This window comes from Phoenix dactylifera, chromosome 3 (assembly GCF_051530095.1).
Source record: "Phoenix dactylifera cultivar Ajwa chromosome 3, Ajwa_hap1_PhDact_Kaust_v1.1, whole genome shotgun sequence".
NCBI lineage: Eukaryota > Viridiplantae > Streptophyta > Magnoliopsida > Arecales > Arecaceae > Phoenix > Phoenix dactylifera.
In genome coordinates, this window is record NC_143192.1 from 33,996,317 (window position 1) to 34,014,011 (window position 17,695).

Below are 17,695 nucleotides of genomic sequence, written 5' to 3' on the forward strand. Positions count from 1 at the left end.
GAAGAAGAAGAAGAGAGGGAGTGGGGAGACATGGGATTTTAGGCTAAGCAGCCACTCGAAGGTAATCGAGCCAGAAGCCGCGGAATTGATGGCCGTTTGGGCATTGGGCAACGGGCAGAGTTCAGGCTCCGATAAGAAAAAGAACGGGTCGGATCGGTCGAGTTGGAACCGAATCCGCTCCTGACCTGCTTGGGCTCGGGGCGGGTTCCTTTTTCCAGGAAGTTCGCTTCCGGAGCTCAAGCAGCAGTCGGCCAGCTTGGGTTAGAAGGGAGCGAGCGAGAGAGAGATGGGCGAGGAAGGAAAGGAGGAGGAGAAGAGAGGACTCGAGGGGACGGGCCTCAGCCTTCCCCCAAATCGCCACGGCAACCTCAGCAGCGCTTCCGGCGATACCCATCTCACGGAAATCCTCCATAACATCAGATCCTCTAAGGCTCCTGTAACTCCTCTCTCTCTCTCTCTCTCTCTCTCTCTCTAAAAATGCTGGTAAAATGTTCTAAATTGAATTATTTACCTGTTTGCAGGCAGTCATCAATTATGGTGCTTCTTGGTAAGCCACGGTCTCTCACACTCGTGTTTTGACTTCTAGGCCCTTTTCTTTGAACGATATTTATGTTTTTGTAGTTAAATTCTGATGTGGATTTAGTTTAGGCATGTTTTTGCATTTATTCTTGATTGGTGTCACGTTAGAAAGAGCAACTTCCTCTTACCAAGTTGATGATTGGGAATGTTTGTTTTGGTACATTATTTGCGTGTCTGCCATTGATTTGAATATGAGCCTGGACTTAATTATTGATTCTTATTCTGAGGTATACTAGTATAGAATCGAGAAAAAAATACAAAAATATGGTTATAAGATGATTATATGGAGTAAAGGTATAAACAGTATATGATTTGGATGTGTAGTTGTAATGATAAAATGATCTTGATTTGCAAATATGATGCCATCTCGCTTCAAAATGGCTGTCATATATAATGTGAGAATCGATGAATAGTTATTGAATTTGGGTGTTTGTTTGCTGATGAAGATGAATTAGTTCAAGGATTAATTATTTTGGCTTACAGCTCTTTGCTCGGTTGGCAACCATCTCCATAGAAGAGGTCTCAGATCAGACCTGAGCAGTGGTCAATAACCAGCATATTTCTCAAAAAAAAAATATAAGATATTTTGAAGAGTATAAGAACCATATGACTTTTTAATGAAGCACCATTTGGCTTGGGGAATTCCAGCTCTCTAGGCAGATTTTTGCTATTGATTTCAGTTCTGTCCCAATTTCTCTCTCTTTTTTGTGGATGACCGCTACTGTGGTGTATCTTGTTCGGCGCTTTAGCCTTTCCTCTGGCTTTAGCTGTTTTGGATAATTGGTGCAATTATCGAAATCTCTCTCAATGTTCAGATACCCAATGCTGTCAAGATGCTGTCTTGTATGGATCTAACAGTCTCATGTTTTTACTTGAGAAAACTATTCGACAGTTGCCCTTTTCTTTGTTTCTGTATCAAGAATTCCTACACATTGAGAGATCTGAACATTGTTGCTGCAGAACTTGGTTAGCGTGATCAGGCACTTGGCATGTGCTTTAGTTGTCGGATCATTTGACCACATGAGAAAAACCTAAAAGATGTTTACACTAACAAAACTAAGTTTGCTTAAGTGAATCTTCAAATATTAACAACTCGAACCTTTTTTTCTTCTGGAATTAGAGTTCTAGTGGTATAAATCATATAAGAAGACTGGGGGAGTATGCCGGTCCTTGTTAATCTTATATGATTGATTAAGTACTAATGCATCCTCCTCCTCCTCCTCCTCATCATCATCATCATCATTGCATCAAGAAACAACAAGGTTTTTAGACCTTCTTGGAGTGTTTCAAGAAAATATTAAGGTTTATGAAATACTTACATAATGCCTTCTCTCTATTTAATGCAAAAAAAGGAAGTTGAAGTATGAAAAAAGTGGAAAAAAAAGAGAACCCTTTAAGTTTTGTACAATGCAAGTGTCACATTATTTTATTGTATGCATTAATAGAATTCATGCAAGCACATTCATGGGAAGAAATGTCAAAATAAAGGTCCACAATTGTATATCCTTATTTATTTACCATTGTAATATAGGCTGTCGATAAGATGCATCCTGACAAAGTGGGCATAATTTGCTTCCCAAATTGGAAGTAGCTCATGGGGTAGTAGATTGCTTGCCTGGGACATCATGTCAACACATATTCTATCTTTGTATTTCTTTGAGGAGTCCACTACCGGAAGGTATAACTTATCACAGTGCTGTTAGCAATGAAATTTTCAACAAGCAGTTGCTTATAGATGTTTGATATTCTTGGTTGTAAAACTGAAGTCTTGTTTGAGTATTTAAGGCTGCCTCTTTTTTCAGAGAAAAGTAAACATGATTGTACTTTGTAAAAAGTTTTGATCATTGTTCAATAAGCTAAAGGAAAAATGTGTTGCCTTCTTCTACTATCCTGGTGGTGGGGATGCTTACATGTTCCATATTCTGGCTATGTTCTGAAAACTTGACTGTTTTGTGGAAAATTAGAAAAATGACAGTAAAGCAAAATGGTATGGCCAACCTGGGGAGGATGTATCAACTCAACTGAGCTGGTATCTAGGAAATTTGTAGTTTGAATATATCCTTTCAAAATTATATTGTGGCTGTGAAAAGCTTCACCTATGAGGAGAAGATTAGACAACGAACCCAATTGAAATACTAACATTATGTTGGCAGTCCACATGAGTGCTCATGAGATGCATACTTGATTCAAGAACTAAAGTGATTGCCCTTGCATACTGTGTATATGATACTTACTGAACCAGCTAGTTACTGGCACATCATAGTAATGTCAACCTGTGAAATCATCCAACTTTAAACTTGTGCCTGACCATCCTTAATAGCTTTGTTTCTTCTCGAGTAGTATGGAACTTTTCTTTATTGATTTTTTAAGGATCTTTTTCAAGCACAATAAGTTTGGGTGATAGGTTAGACTTAACAATGACAAAAGTTCATCTCTTATTGTGTTGGAAAAGAGGTTAAAAAACAAGGTAACATAAGCAAAATATTATTGGGGTACATAAACTTGTTATTATTTCGGCGATAGTGTAAAACTAGCATTCACCCAGCACAATGTGCAGAATCTTGGGGGGTTTGGGAGGAACACATTAGCTTGTTTGCCAATTCTAGTATGAAAAAACTATAGGAATACCAAGAACTATGGAAATTCTATGCATTATCCATTTACTAGAATGCTGGAGGAAAACAAAAAGAAACATTGTTGCTTATCATACATGATGAGAAACAACTATGAATATAAAGTTTATTAACAAACATCTAAAGAAAATAAGATAGAAAAGAAAGTAAAAGAAAGTAGGAGAGTATGAGCTATTCTTAAAGGCATCTTCTGAATATATGGTTATCTTCATCTAATGACTATTAAGGTCATGATCATTTGATAGCCGCACAGATTTCGGCAATATCTGGCCATTATCATTTAACTATTAAGTGACTTTGGCTCTTCTTGAAAATTTTATTTGCATCAGTTTTTCTTTCTTTCCAATCAGTTCAGCAGATTAGTGATTCCCATAATAATCCTGCAAAGAGAATCAAAAGAAAATAGAAAAGGAAGTGAAAATATTAGATGTAAGAATAGACATGAAAAACTGCTTAAAAAGATAGATCATAATATACCTGAATAAAGTGAAAAAAAAGTATAGGAATTAAAGTAGAACAGGATAGAAATGTATGAACCTCTGCAAGTATAACATTTTGATCACTGATTAGATATAACCATTACCAAAACTATTTCATGGAGCCCTCAAAAATTCAATACTTTATGTGACACAACCTTTTTCATCATCATGATATTAGCAGATAAGATTATTACTTGATCACTAGTCACATGGTTTGGGTTCCATAAATTGGTTTCCAAGCATTTCCTGATGAAGGTTTTATAGACCTTTTGTTTCCAGCAATGCCCAAGCTTGCGTGCTAGTATAATCATGGAAATAACTTCCCATTCTCATAAAAACAACTATCAACAGCTAAAAAGAAAAGGTAAGGGATGGAGGGGGGAAAATATTGGTGCTTATAGGTTGAAAGATGCACCTTGTGCAATCTAATGATCCACATTTGGATTGTGGAATGTGTTTCAATTAGAGCGTCTGAATGGAACATCGTATTTAACCCTCTTCAGTTGCTCTAAATCATGTACGTCATAAGAAGGTTAACTGGTGAAGAAATATTAAACTTTTTACTCTATATGTTATGTGGCATGTGATTTGAAATGACTGGAACTCAAACAACTTCAAGGATAAGGCAAATGGTGAAGGGAAGATTTTCTCTGAAATCCATATGCTGTTATTTTTTGGTTGAAGAAAAGTTTAATTTGCTTTAGGTTTTTGGTCTTGTTCTTCTGCCATCTTTAGTGCAGGACTTGCTTTATCTCTTGCTTTATGATTTTTAATATTTTCTGAGTTCGCATTTAATTCAAGGGAAGGAAATTGCACACAATAGTCTATACCTTCAAGCATGTGTATGTTTTGCCTTTCTGACTTCAAGTGGATGGATATGCTGAGCCAGCCGTTAATGGAAGTTTAAATCCATTGTGGGGTTTCTTGATTTTTTTTTGTTGTTGTTTTTGTTTTAACTAGCAAGTACCTTGTGTTTTGATGTTCCAAATTCAAATTCTCTTTTCATGTTTATACATCATGATACTAGATCCTGAGGTCTAACAGACTCACTTATCCCTCCATAACCTAGCCACGATTACTTGTTCCTACTCTTTTATTCAGCTTGATGGAACATTTATTTTGTCAGTCATTCCTATTATGAACTTTCTCTGTTGTTTGACATATTGTTTTAGCCATCAACTGTTATTGGTTGAGACTTATGTGCTGCAGTTCCTTGCTTTCAAGGTCTCATTTCATGAGTTCCAAAACTTGTATTGTCTCCTTAATCACTGAAGGATGAACACATGTCAGTGGCATGCCAGCCCAGTACTCCTGTAGTAATTCCGTGTTGTGTTTCACTATATCAGTGCTCGGCAAACACTGTTATTGGCAGCATGCAAAGTACCAGCATGCACAGCCAGTAGCATGCCAATGTCGCATGCCAATGTCGCATGCCAGCAAGGCATATGTACTGCACCATGCTATGCTTTGCCAACTGGCACTTTAAATCCATAATTATAACCATCATGCCCCTTGTTATCTTGATTCCACGTTCTCTGTCTATGTCGGTGTTGATGGTCCATTATACCAATTGAAGTGGTGATATATAGATTTTGCACTCATGCAATAGCAGCAGCACTATCATATATCTAAAGAAGACAGTGGAGCATGTCTGCTGCATTGTCGCCAATGTGCTTAAATTGTCATAGTTTAGTTTTAAAAAACATAGACATGTACACACAGGCGTTCATTCACATGTACAAACACTTGCATGCACATGACATTGGCACATGCGCCCAAGCCCCAATTCAAGAGTATTTAGATGTTTTCTTCTAAACATAATGCCATGATATATATTATGTAATGCTTAAGCATCATAATAATCTTTTGCACCTGTTCTTTCATCCTTCTCCCAACATAAATCCTCTGACCCTGATCCAAATCCTTTTGCTTAAGCCCCTAACTGCAGCAAATTTGGGGTGAGCATATTCTACTACTGGGTTCCTGTAATAATCTGAGCATATAACTTTTGGAAAGAGGTGTCAAGCAAGCATTCCAATGTGTTTCTTAGAAGTGGCTTATTTTGAAAGGAAATAGATCTCACTCTGCCATTTTATAAGCATTTCAGCAAAACTGAGCCTTGAGAAACCATTAATATGACTGACATCATTAAGACAATTTGCAATCTTGAAAGTGGAAATATGTTGCATAGTATATTTAAATGGGAAGGTTATTTATTTTAGTTCAAAATATTTATTAAGCTATTCAGATTTTGCATCTGTAGTTTGGTCATAAGTGTGTGATGCATATTGCCATTTATTGTTGGATTGTTGTATGCCATGAATTTGGATTTTGTATATAATGCTTTCTCGACTCGAAGAGTATGCTATCTGTACTTGATGTCAATTTCAAGTTATGGCCTGTATTTCTTTTGCATCAATCACAAAGTTCTGCATCTTGAAAAAGAAACCTACATACTATTCCATACACAAAGGAACTCTCAAATTTATGCATTAAGGCATGCATATGGATTTCGGTTGTGTTCTTTGGAGGTAAATACAGCCTGTCTTAGAAGTCAAGTGTTTTGTGAAGTGGGATATTCAGGACACCGAATAAAAGTCTCAAAAAATGAACTTGTGGTCAACTTCTGAAAGAATACTGAACTTGATGTGAAAAAAAAAAGAGCTGCAGAAGTTTGTCTTCATGTAGGGAGAATCGATTTGGTGATGGTTGACAGAATGCTCACATATTTGGGAACAAGAGGCATTGATATCGGGAAAAAGAAATGTTTCAAGACTGACACAGTAGGGAAAGGAGGAAGGCACTTCGATTTGTCATGCATGACACTGACAATTTAATATGACTGAGACTTCTGCAAACCTTAGTTCTGTGTCATTGTTTCTTTTGGTATAATGAGATAAGAAAATACACATGCTAAACTACGATTTATATTTATCTTGACATGTTTTCAGGTGCCGTGTATGCAGCCAGATCCTTCCTGCATTCTGCCAGTTAAGCAATGAATTCAAAAAGCTTTCTTTCATCTATGCTGATATCGATGAATGCCCTGAAACAACACAGAGTATACGGTACACCCCAACTTTCCATTTTTATCGTGATGGAGAACGGGTCGACGAGATGCTTGGCGCAGGAGAAGAGAGGCTGCATGATCGGCTCTGGTTGCACTCTTAAGAATGAATGCCATAATGTATAAAGTTTGAGTACCATCCTTTGTGGACCATCTAATTTTGTACCTCAATATATGTTTTTCTTCTTAAATGCTTATATTGCTGAAATGCTCGATGTTTTAAGTAAGACTTATGGGTGCGGACAAGTGCATCAAATCCTGTGAGTTGCAGCTTAGTTATACAATCTATGAATGATTACAGATGAATTCTTTATTTGGATTGTTATAGCATTTATAGGCTGAACCTGTTTAGATATACTGCCGAAAGTCTGAAATATTGACAAATTTTATTGTTGGCTTTGTCCTCCAGAAAGTTATTCTTGTCTCTCCTTGTTCAAGGAAATCGTCCAAGTCACCCCCGGCAAAAGGGTTTAGGGGGCTACACCAGGTATTCACATAGCACGCATCATGTCATGAAGTTGATTCATAATTTTATTAAGTGCCAGAATGGCTTGCAAGTTAGTGCTCGTCTCCTAATTGAGGTGGGTAATTTTTCATGCAATGCTGTTTGATACGATCAAGCATGCAGTAGATGGGTAGTTATGAGGCTTGGTTCATATAGCAGGTGGGAAATAGCAAATTCAGGTCACTAGATGGGGAGGCCAGCTTAAGTTATTATCAAGTTGCATACAGATCAAATGAAACTTTTCCATATGATGCTAATTGATCAGAAATAGTTCCGACTTCTGAGACATGAAAGAGGATGAGAAATTGCTAATGTCTGCAGTAGCGCAGAAAGCATATGCACGAACCTGGATAATCAACTGGGACAGATGACACAAAAAAAGAAACCAGTGAGGGGAATCTGGATCTGAAAGACATGTTCAACAACTCAACTCCTTTGGGCTTATAACTTGACCTGGGAGGCGTATATATCAGAAGAAAACCATTGACAAAAAAGTGAGGCTACAGTTGCAGACATTTCAGAAATGCAGGCTATAATCTAATTGGTTTGTTGATCATGACCAGCAATCGGGTGTAGTACACATGGTATCCAGCCATCCAGGTCCATCAAATGTCTAGATTTCAAAGAACAAGCTGATATGCATTCCGTATAGTGCCGTGGCATCAGATCTCTGGATTTCGGAATTTTGTTGACCCACCCTCTGAAATACGTCTGTCTTCTACACTCAGAGAGAGAGAGAGAGAGAGAGAGAGAGAGAGAGAAGAAATACGTTTGTATTTATCTCTTCTCTGATCTGCATAGAATTTTATATTGGATTGAGTTTATTTCTGAAGCTCCCTCCTTTCCCTTGATCTGCAGAGCATTCCATATCCAATTGTATTTATTTCCATATTAATATCTGCTTTCCACGCATACAATTTGTACGAGCTATAAGAATTCGAAAAAGTTGCCTGCCACAAAAGAAGCCAAGCTTACATGGATACTTAAATCCCCCATTGCTGGTACGTTTGGATGCCCTCCTAACATTGTCACGAGCTGCAACATGATAAACAAGGTTTGAAGACTTCAAAGAGAAAAATCGAACATTTCATAGAGAAAAAAGCATATATAAGAAACTTTTTTATTTAACAAATTTCACGAATCCTAAATAGAATACCCTAATTTGCTTTTTGGCAATGCCTGGTAGCAATGTATATATGTAATCAATTGTGGCCAACTAACCCTGTAAACTAGTTATAGATTGTGTAAGATAAAAATCTGTTATCATCTCGAATCAGTACAGATGTCGAACTCCCCAACTTAACATCATGAGACTTCTGACTAGGTTGATAAATGAACTTTCATTGAGACAAGCCTTGATATATGAAAAGAAAGACATTACCAGAAACAAAAAGGTATTAGATTCTTAGAAAGTCAATAACCGCTTCTATTAACTTATGGTTATCATCCTTTGCAGGTTTATACAAGTACCAGCTTCAATGCCTCTTATGTGCCAATGCAGAACAAAGCATGCTGTTGAACAAAATATAAATCTTAACAAGCAGCTTCAACTTCCAAAAGACCTATGACTTGGTTTCAACTGAGCAATTAGAAATAGCATCTGATAGGTGGAGATGCCTGTTAGAGCTTTCAACAATCCAATCTCATTGACGATCTTCACATTGGCTGCAAGTGAAAAACTATGCTTCATGTGCTGGAAGCAACCGGCTAGAAGTTAAGAATTTGACTGTAACATCCTATGCAAAAATGACAATTGTATTTTGGTGAATAACGTGAGGAATCAAAGCAGAAGAAGAGCTAACAGAAGCTTGATCGAACAAAGTATCCAAAAGTTGGTTCAAACCTGAAAATGCAAAGGGCTTGTTTTTTGGCAGAAAGATAATCATAAGAAGATTGTTAGTAATTCAAACATGAATATGATTTATCAACAAGGCAGCATCATTAAAATCATCTCATGTTATGTCATAAGAGTGCATAACGGATAATCTGTTTTCTATTTGACGGCGGCATAATGGATACTCTATACAGAGGAAAAGGAGTATTAGTGGGAAATGATATGCACTAAGATTGAATGAATAAATGTGTGAGGAAAACACGAGTGCATGAAAAGGAGAAAAGAAAAGGTGATGTTAGCCCATGAAGCATACAGCCATCCATCCTTGTTATTAAAGCACGGAGTTTATGATTGGTGAGATTCAAAATCTAAGGCCATGAAAATGCATTCCACTTAACAAGCTAAATGTACTATAAGCATAAAAAATAGACAAAAATCATGAATAAAGACATTTTGTTCTTTTCAAGTCAAGAAATTTCCATATATAGATCTGACACAGATGTAATAACTGCTGGGTTCCGCTCTCCTTAAAAAATAAAAAAGGAAAAAAGGAAAACAAAAATTGAATTTGACAAAGATATTTCTGGAAACAGCGACTAGCTTCATTCAGCATTTTCATCTATTAGAATTACAGACTGTGAAACAACTCCAAACTCTACCTGAACAAGAGGGAGCATCAGAAAATATGATAAAGAATGTAAATTTCTTTTGGAAGCTACTGCACTTACCAGCAAAACCTAAGAGAGATCAGCTTAGCTTGTCCGATGATGATTCTGTTCGTAAGTGATAAACTCTTGTTTATGTATGTCATTCAGTCTAATGAAGCTGAATTGGTTCTATGGTTGCCCCTCTCAGCCTTGATGGAAGCAATAACAGAATCAGCCGCTGGACCCAGACCTCTTCTACCAACCAACTTTATGCCAAGCTTTTCACACAGATAATGTAGCCTCATCTCATCCCCTCCTCTCACCTCTCTTAACTCCATAGCCTGTTGCCGGGATAACAATGTGTAGACATGAAGCTGCTGCTGCTGATTATAATGTGATTGGAGCTGCTGAAATAGCAACTTATTTGAATGTTGTTGGTCTGCTTTTGTTCCCTCATTACTACTCTTCTTTCTTGGACCACCTAATGCAACTCTTAAGATTGCTGTAGATTTGGGATCAGATGATTTGCGGCCAAAAATAACAGAAAAGCTTCCAAATTCTATATCAGGTTCCCTAAACAAATCTGCTAGGAGTGCAGCACATGCCTGAGTGTTCTTTGATGGGCTCCTTTCCGCTTTTATTTGCAATGCTCGAGCATTAGCATGGTGAGCCATATTAGCAGCTTCTCGCAGGCCACTAATGAAAGCACCATGCATGGTTGCAGGGTAACGCCTCGTGGTGGCCTCACCAGCAAAAAAGAGCCGCCCATCTCCAACACTTTCTGCTAAAATATCATAGTCATCTCCAGATGCTCCCACAGAAACATGAGAATAGGAACCTAAACTGAAGGAGTCAGTACCCCATCTAGTGCAAACACTTTGGAGAGGGTCTGGAACTTCAATTCCTTGTGGTTCATAGATACCTGTTCACAAAGTCCATAATTAGAAAGCAGTTACCATTTTAAAAAATTACAACTACCAAATTAGAGAAATACTAGCAAAATTGCCAACTGAAAAAGAAAAGGGAAAAGACACCTTGTACACTGGGAATTATTTATCTCAATAAGCATTATCTAGAAAGATTTTCATTTATAGAGAAAATATTATACATCAAGCATGGTTAGTGATTTCACTCTCATGGTCCAATATATACTTCAAATACTGCTTAAGACACATCCACTTATTGCCTATTTTCTAACTTAACGCAAACAGAGAATCCTTAGTTCTGTAGGGAGGAAGGCTAAATAGTGAAGCATATCAAAAAGTCAACTTGCAGAATGATCACTAAGTACCAAAGAAACAAGCCCAAGTGTCTAAAGTAAGGAAGGACTTCCTGGATACCCTGGGTAAAGAGCTATTATCAAAGACTAAAGAAACCCCAAACATCAGCCACAAGTAAACCCCAAAGGTGCAAGCACTGGCGACCTACAAGCAACAAGGCATTAAATAAACCTGGATACAGTAAGAAGTCTAAGGATAGTGAGAAGTGAGAACTGAAATCATGTAAAAGCTCATCTGCCAAAACAGCATCATAGTATTTGACTAAGAGTACATATTGTCAGACTACAGTGCTCTCTTGAAATTCAACCTCCTTCAGATAGTCAAAGAATTCAAACAAATTCACAAATTTTCTGTCCACAAAGAACTGACAAAGGATTGAATACCAAATATACGAGAGCTAGGATTCCATATAACAGTTTAACCTTCTATCAGAATGAAATTAAAGGCGAACTTTAAGCATGGAAGAATTCAAATCACCATCTATCTATCTGAAATATATGCCACCAACTTATCCCATCCTTCGTAGCAGAAAGCATCTAGTAGGAGGCCACACCCACTTCCTATGTGCTTTTCTTCAAAATTTGTTTGAAAGATTCACTTTCTTGCACCCAACTTCTGCATGCTCTTGCTTCAGCTAACAAAAATCTCACCTTATATCAGAACCTACCTATAGAATTCCCACAGCTGAGGAATTCCAAAAAGCTAAAAAGGCATCAGAATCTATATACTAAGTTCTATCATCCAGTGATAATATACCTTGCCACATTTCAATAAAGAGACTTGTCATTCTTGTTTAGCCTTCTAAAGCAATCCCAGAAGGGCTAAGTTTAATTTCAAATAGGATTTACAAACATCCCCAATTCAGTATACATACTTCTTGCAATTCGATAGATGTCCTATATTTAAGAAGAGATAGCTCAACCCCAAGAGATAGCTTTAGCTTCAAACAATGATCATCAGGATAGGCTCGTATCATCCATATTGTGACAGAAGAATCTAAAAGAAGACCTACATAGTCAAAAGGAACCATTATTGACTTTCAAGCCCAAACAATGACATCATCTTGCAACATTTTGCCTTTGAAACTGCCATATAAAAATGACTATCATCCAGTCTGCCACCTCAGAAAAAGCCTGTTTTTTGGCAACATATCAAGCATAAAATTACATCGAAGAAAATGGCAAGACTTCTCAGAACAAGATAACTTGAGCTCCTTAACTTCAACATAGTGTAGAAACACTTGTAAGCTATGTAAAAGCATCTATTCCCACATTATAACTAGGATTACAAAATAAGCAACATTTAAATTTTATGCCACTGAAGATGTCAAGTCCCGACTATCCTAGGATTAAAACAACCTTCTTAAAATGCTCTTCAATATGTACCTGAAAAGCTTTCACTCTTTTGTTATGTTTGCAGGTCCAGCATTTCATAAGTGCTCATTTTATGGTCTTCCTAAGTATCATATATTTAAATAAACAAGCCTCTGTGGCTCTGCCAACAACCTTGGAGCTTAACTTTCCAATCAATACAGAGTTAAACTTGACAAAATATAATTGACAAAGTTATACTTGTTAGGAGAACATAATTTCTTGCAGCTATGAGTGACTATCCGTTTAGGTAGGAGTCAATTAAATGCAGAGCAACCCACAGTATACCCTAGTTAAAACATCCTCTTGATCATCCAAACCCCTTGCCTTGGAAAGGGTTGTTCCTATCTCTCTCCTTCCTTTCGTTGCTTCTGGATGATAGTTAGCTAATTGGTCAGAGAACGACGAATTTTCCATCTCCATGGGAAAATGCTTCTAATTTGCTCATCTGTTTAAATGATGATATATAAATTGATCTAAGCACTTAGCCAGTACTTAACATTTTTAATCATTAGTCTAATTAATAAAAGTGTCTGAAATACTAGACAACACAATGCAGTGATTCGGTCATGTTTTCATTTTATTTAGTATTGCTACATTTCAGCACATCCATAACCATGAGTCTGGTACGTAACTACATCTAAGAATGCTAAGTATATGGAAATTTGTCTGACATTCTAGATGCATCTACTCTAGCTTACTCTCATAGTAAGCAGTCTGTTCCTTTTTTCATATCAAAGTATCAATGAAGAGAGCTCATTCCACCCAATTGTTGTTTCACCAAATCATGTGCCTTGACACACTTTATCTTCTTTTTTTTGTTTTTCATTTTTTCCCTTTAAGCTCTTTTTTACGAATTATTTATCTTGAACATCCAACTAAATCTCCTTTTCCTTTTTCCCCCATCAATTTTATCATTGTCTTCATATATCTAACATATTTAAATTGCCATCTCTCATTACAATTGAACTGATAACGTTTTGGCCCAAATCCAGTAGAAAAAGTAACACAATTCATCAAGCAATTGTACTTAATCTTGACTGAAATAGATTTATTATATATTATCATGTACTTCTAATAATTATTGAGTGATTACATATAGAATGGCTTGGTTCAAACTTCAAACATCTCAAACTTTTAAACCACTTTATCATTCAATATTCAACTTAATCACATAGAATCATTTAAGGGATTAAGATCTAAGAGCACGTAAATCAATATTTGGGATCTTGAGTATAAAATGATCTTGATGAGTACGAACAACACAAATTCATTTTGTTAATGTTAGAAGTCACTTGTCATAAATTTCACCATTCATGATGCAGTATTTCCACTTCTCAGGGCAATAATTTTACCAACATAAACAATAGCCCCCCTTTCCTCCCAAGAAAAGGCATGTCCCTAGTACAAACTACAAATCCAAATAGGAAGGAGTGGGATGATGGTTGTTGAAGCGTTGGCATTTCGACATGGTGATACCCACATGTCCATATTGGATACACTCAAGACCAGAGTGCAATATACCCACAGATGTGTTGTATGCCACAGACTCATTTTACTCTCTAGCAGCTCAGCTATCACCTTCAGGAAGTATCATACTAGCACACTAGCTCCAATTCTTTGTGAACAAATTCAATAATCTGCAACAGTATCTTTGTGGAGGACAAACTAAATGCCACAATTTCAAAAGTAGTTCTGTCCATGGCTGGACATCCCCTTCATATTATATTAAAAAGCTTCCAACTTTAGAGAGATCATCAAAGCTATTTCTATGTCAAATGGTTTATGAAGGCTGATCTACCTATCAACAACTCCACAATGGAAATTGCTAGCAAAGATTCCTGCAACTCTAAGCCATCATGATTGTCTCTTACTCACCAATTTCCATATTCCCCCATATGTTGTGCAGGCTTCTATATAAAAGGACAACTCCAATCAACCAACATAAAAGACAAAGTTAGGAAGGAGAACTAGAGAGACCACTATCATGCAACCCCAAGATTATTTTGACAAGATAGTTCTTGATATAGTATATATGGACTATCTACCTATCAACAACTCCACAATGGAAATTGCTAGCAAAGATTCCTGCAACTCTAAGCCATCATGATTGTCTCTTACTCACCAATTTCCATATTCCCCCATATGTTGTGCAGGCTTCTATATAAAAGGACAACTCCAATCAACCAACATAAAAGACAAAGTTAGGAAGGAGAACTAGAGAGACCACTATCATGCAACCCCAAGATTATTTTGACAAGATAGTTCTTGATATAGAATATATGGACTTATTTGAAGCCTCCAACTCAACAACAATGTGAAAATGCCCCACAACATTCCAGTGCACTCTTCTTCATCTCCAAAATATCTCATGGAAACATAATTGCACACCCAAATACACCCTTGAAGAACCTCCTCCACCAAGATAAGTCAATATTTTACCCTAAATTAATAGAAGAGCAGGAACATCCTTGAAGAAACCTTGATAATACACATGGCAAGGGTTTTCATCTTCCAAGAACATCATATCCAATTTATCTATAGTAGCTTCAATAGAAGGAAAATCTCGATTATTTTTCAAAATGACCATAAAGAACTGAACATCATATCCAAAAAACAATTAATTGGTTTCATAAGTATATATTTCAAGTTAATAAGGAATGCTAATGCAATTATGTCCACTTTTGTAGTTAGTTCACAATAGGAGGCACAAACACGTAAACCGTAAAACAGATGTGCACATTGTGACATGTTAATCCAAATTTAAGGAGATAAGATCCTTCATAATTACCAGACTTGTCAGAACAACTTAATAGTCATAACCGTAATTAAAAATATCAAAGAGAACTAAGGAGAAAAGGAAAAAGAGATTTACCCCTTAGAATCTGAAGAACCACTGTCACAGCATCTGTTGGAGGCATACTTTCAAAGTTGTGTGCTGCTTCCCCTGCAACCAATGCAATTAAGAGTGGACCACCAGCTACCGTAGCATAACTATAGAATAAAAAGAACTCCCCTCGACGACTTGAAACATCTGACAAATGCCCAAATGTATCGAGGTCTGTGCTCCAGAAAACATAAGGGAATAGCATGGCAACCTTATTCAACAAGCCAAATCCCAACCTCTTTATGCCATCAAGCTTCCTCTGAGGCAGCTCCGGTACAAATTTTATGGACCCATTCTTCAAAACTCCTAGTGGTACTGTGCACAATGCCATATCCCCCTCATAAACCTGCCCCCCCGCAACAACCTGCACTCCATCCCCACCATAACGGATCGTATGCACTGTCTTCTCATAAATGATCGGAACATTCTCAGCAAGAGCCTGAATCAACCGTCCATTCCCTCCAGGCAAGAAGCAGTGGTCACCACCCATATCATATGGATCGTCCTGGTCCCAAAATGCTAGCGAGAGCTTGGAGAGAAGCCCGGCATTTGCATACTCCAGATTCGCCAAGTGCCAATTGAACAATTGCATCTCTTCTTCAGTCACGGCATCTCCGTACACTTGCCGGAAGGTCTCCAGAGCAGCCCCTAGTGACACATCCATAGCAACCTCTCCCATACACTGCCTCAGCCGGCTCGCCTTGTCCAACAGCCGGTTGAAGGCATTCTCCACCTTGATATCTATCTCCTGTTTCACTGGCTCGCCATCGGGCCTATACAAGGGACACTTATCTCTGATCTTATGGAGTGTTGAACCAAGCTGTTTGGCAATGATCCCGAGCGGGTTTCCGAGGGTCCCTGTTAAAACACTCCCACCCAACTCAGCAGCAGCAAACTTGTTAGACCCCTCCAATCTCTTTGTATACACTCTCCCCCCACACCTCTTCCTCCCCTCCAAGACGACAACTTTAAATCCAAATATCATCAGTTGCCTCGCGGCAGCCAACCCCGCCAGCCCAGCTCCGATGATAATCACATTTGGCCTGGTCGGCTCTGCCGGAATCTTCTCTTTGATCGCTGGAGCGATCCCGAAGTTCACGTACCCATGCGAAACAAGGAAATTGTATGCCGAATTCAAGAGGGTCTCGCAGTGGGGCGGGATCGAAAAGGAACAGATCTCCTTGGTGAGCCAATTGGAGACGTTCTCGCGCCATTTGGAGAGGATGTGGTTGCGGATGAGGATGTAGTTAACCTGCTCGATGCCGCCGATGGAGGAAACGACGCCGGCCTCGATCTCCTCCTCGGTGAGGGAGTCGGCGGGGAAGCCGGCGGTGAGGGCGGTCAGGGCCTCGGTGGTGGCCTCCTTGTTGATGACGATGATCTCCTCGGAGATATCGGCGGCGGGGTTGGGGTTTTCAGGCAGGTTCTTGATGGGATTGGGGTCGCCGGGAAGCAGCGGAGGGGGAAGAGAAGGGGGAGGGGGAGTGGGGTGAAGGGAGGGAAGCTGGGAGGCCTTGCGGCGGACGCCGGTGCGCTTGCGCTTGCCTTGGAAGGAGATTTGGATGTGGAAGTTAGAATCAGGGTTAGGGTCCGGAGTAGGGTTAGGGTTTGGTTGAGGGAAGAAAGAAGGGATTTGGGAGAGGGAGGTGGGGAGAGGAGGGAGAGGATCTGGAGGAGTTTGGTCGCACATTTTTTTCTCTGCTACCGTCTGTCGTTCTTTTCTTCTTCTTTCTTCTTGATCGCTACTGTTATGAGGAGGGCTTTCGTCGGGGAGGATCCCAAGAATCAGCGGTGGTTGGGGCGGAAGAAAGGAGTCGGCCAGTGAAGTGGCTGAGCTCGGGCCGCTTCCCCGGCATTATTCCGTTGCCGTCGCCGGATAGGATTCACGCAGCCGCCGGAATCCGGTTCCCAGAAACAGCAAAGACGGGAAGGTTACTACTTTGCCAGTGCCGTTGGGGTTTTACGATTTTATCTGTTCACAAAATCGAATCTATATTTTAACAAATAAAATTTATGTTGGGATCCAAAGGAAAAATTCATGGATTTACCTGTCAACTCTACCCAACCTACAAATCCACGTGTCTCGTTTGGGACCAAATTAGATTTGAGCAATGCAGGTCGACCATCTTGATCCCAAAATGGGATGGGATTAATGTTTAGGAGTGTCATTTTTCAAATTGTCACTGCTTACTCATGGGCTGGTCACATATATCACACATCCAAACACAAGTTTTGATTATAAACCAGCATTAGCATCCCCGCTCATCCTTCACTTGTTACTAGATTATTATCTTACCTTACATATTGGTTGCTTCAGCATCTACTAATTTAACACCTATGTATTAGATTCTATTATTATGAGGATTCATGCGGTGTGTGTTTAGTCTTACATTGATTATTCGCTGAATAGATTT

General features: G+C 38.6%; 2 protein-coding genes across 11 annotated transcripts; one reads left to right on the top strand and one right to left on the bottom strand.

Annotated features, from left to right (window-relative positions):
* The first annotated feature begins 205 nt into the window (after positions 1-205).
* LOC103714141 (Thioredoxin superfamily protein) lies at positions 206-7,071 on the top strand. Its single transcript, XM_008801297.6, has 3 exons — positions 206-436; positions 522-547; positions 6,643-7,071. The coding sequence occupies exons 1-3, from the start codon at positions 287-289 to the stop codon at positions 6,860-6,862; spliced, it is 396 nt and encodes a 131-aa protein (XP_008799519.3). The 5' UTR covers positions 206-286; the 3' UTR covers positions 6,863-7,071.
* Positions 2,775-17,458, bottom strand: FLD (protein FLOWERING locus D-like protein). Of its 10 annotated transcripts, none has more exons than XR_016399856.1 (4): positions 15,270-17,431; positions 9,826-10,666; positions 8,239-8,298; positions 2,775-3,592 (listed from the first exon to the last, which is right to left on the bottom strand). XR_016399856.1 is itself a non-coding variant. In XM_008781074.5 (2 exons), exons 1-2 carry the CDS (start codon positions 16,969-16,971, stop codon positions 9,909-9,911), a joined length of 2,460 nt encoding a protein of 819 aa, XP_008779296.4. In that variant the 5' UTR covers positions 16,972-17,431; the 3' UTR covers positions 9,549-9,908. The 10 variants fall into 10 exon arrangements, 1 of the variants encoding a protein (XP_008779296.4); XR_016399855.1 differs by lacking the exon at positions 2,775-3,592 and adding an exon at positions 8,017-8,115; XR_015976236.2 differs by lacking the exon at positions 2,775-3,592 and having other exon boundaries at positions 8,131-8,298; positions 15,270-17,253; positions 17,330-17,458.
* Between the last annotated feature and the right edge of the window lie 237 nt (positions 17,459-17,695).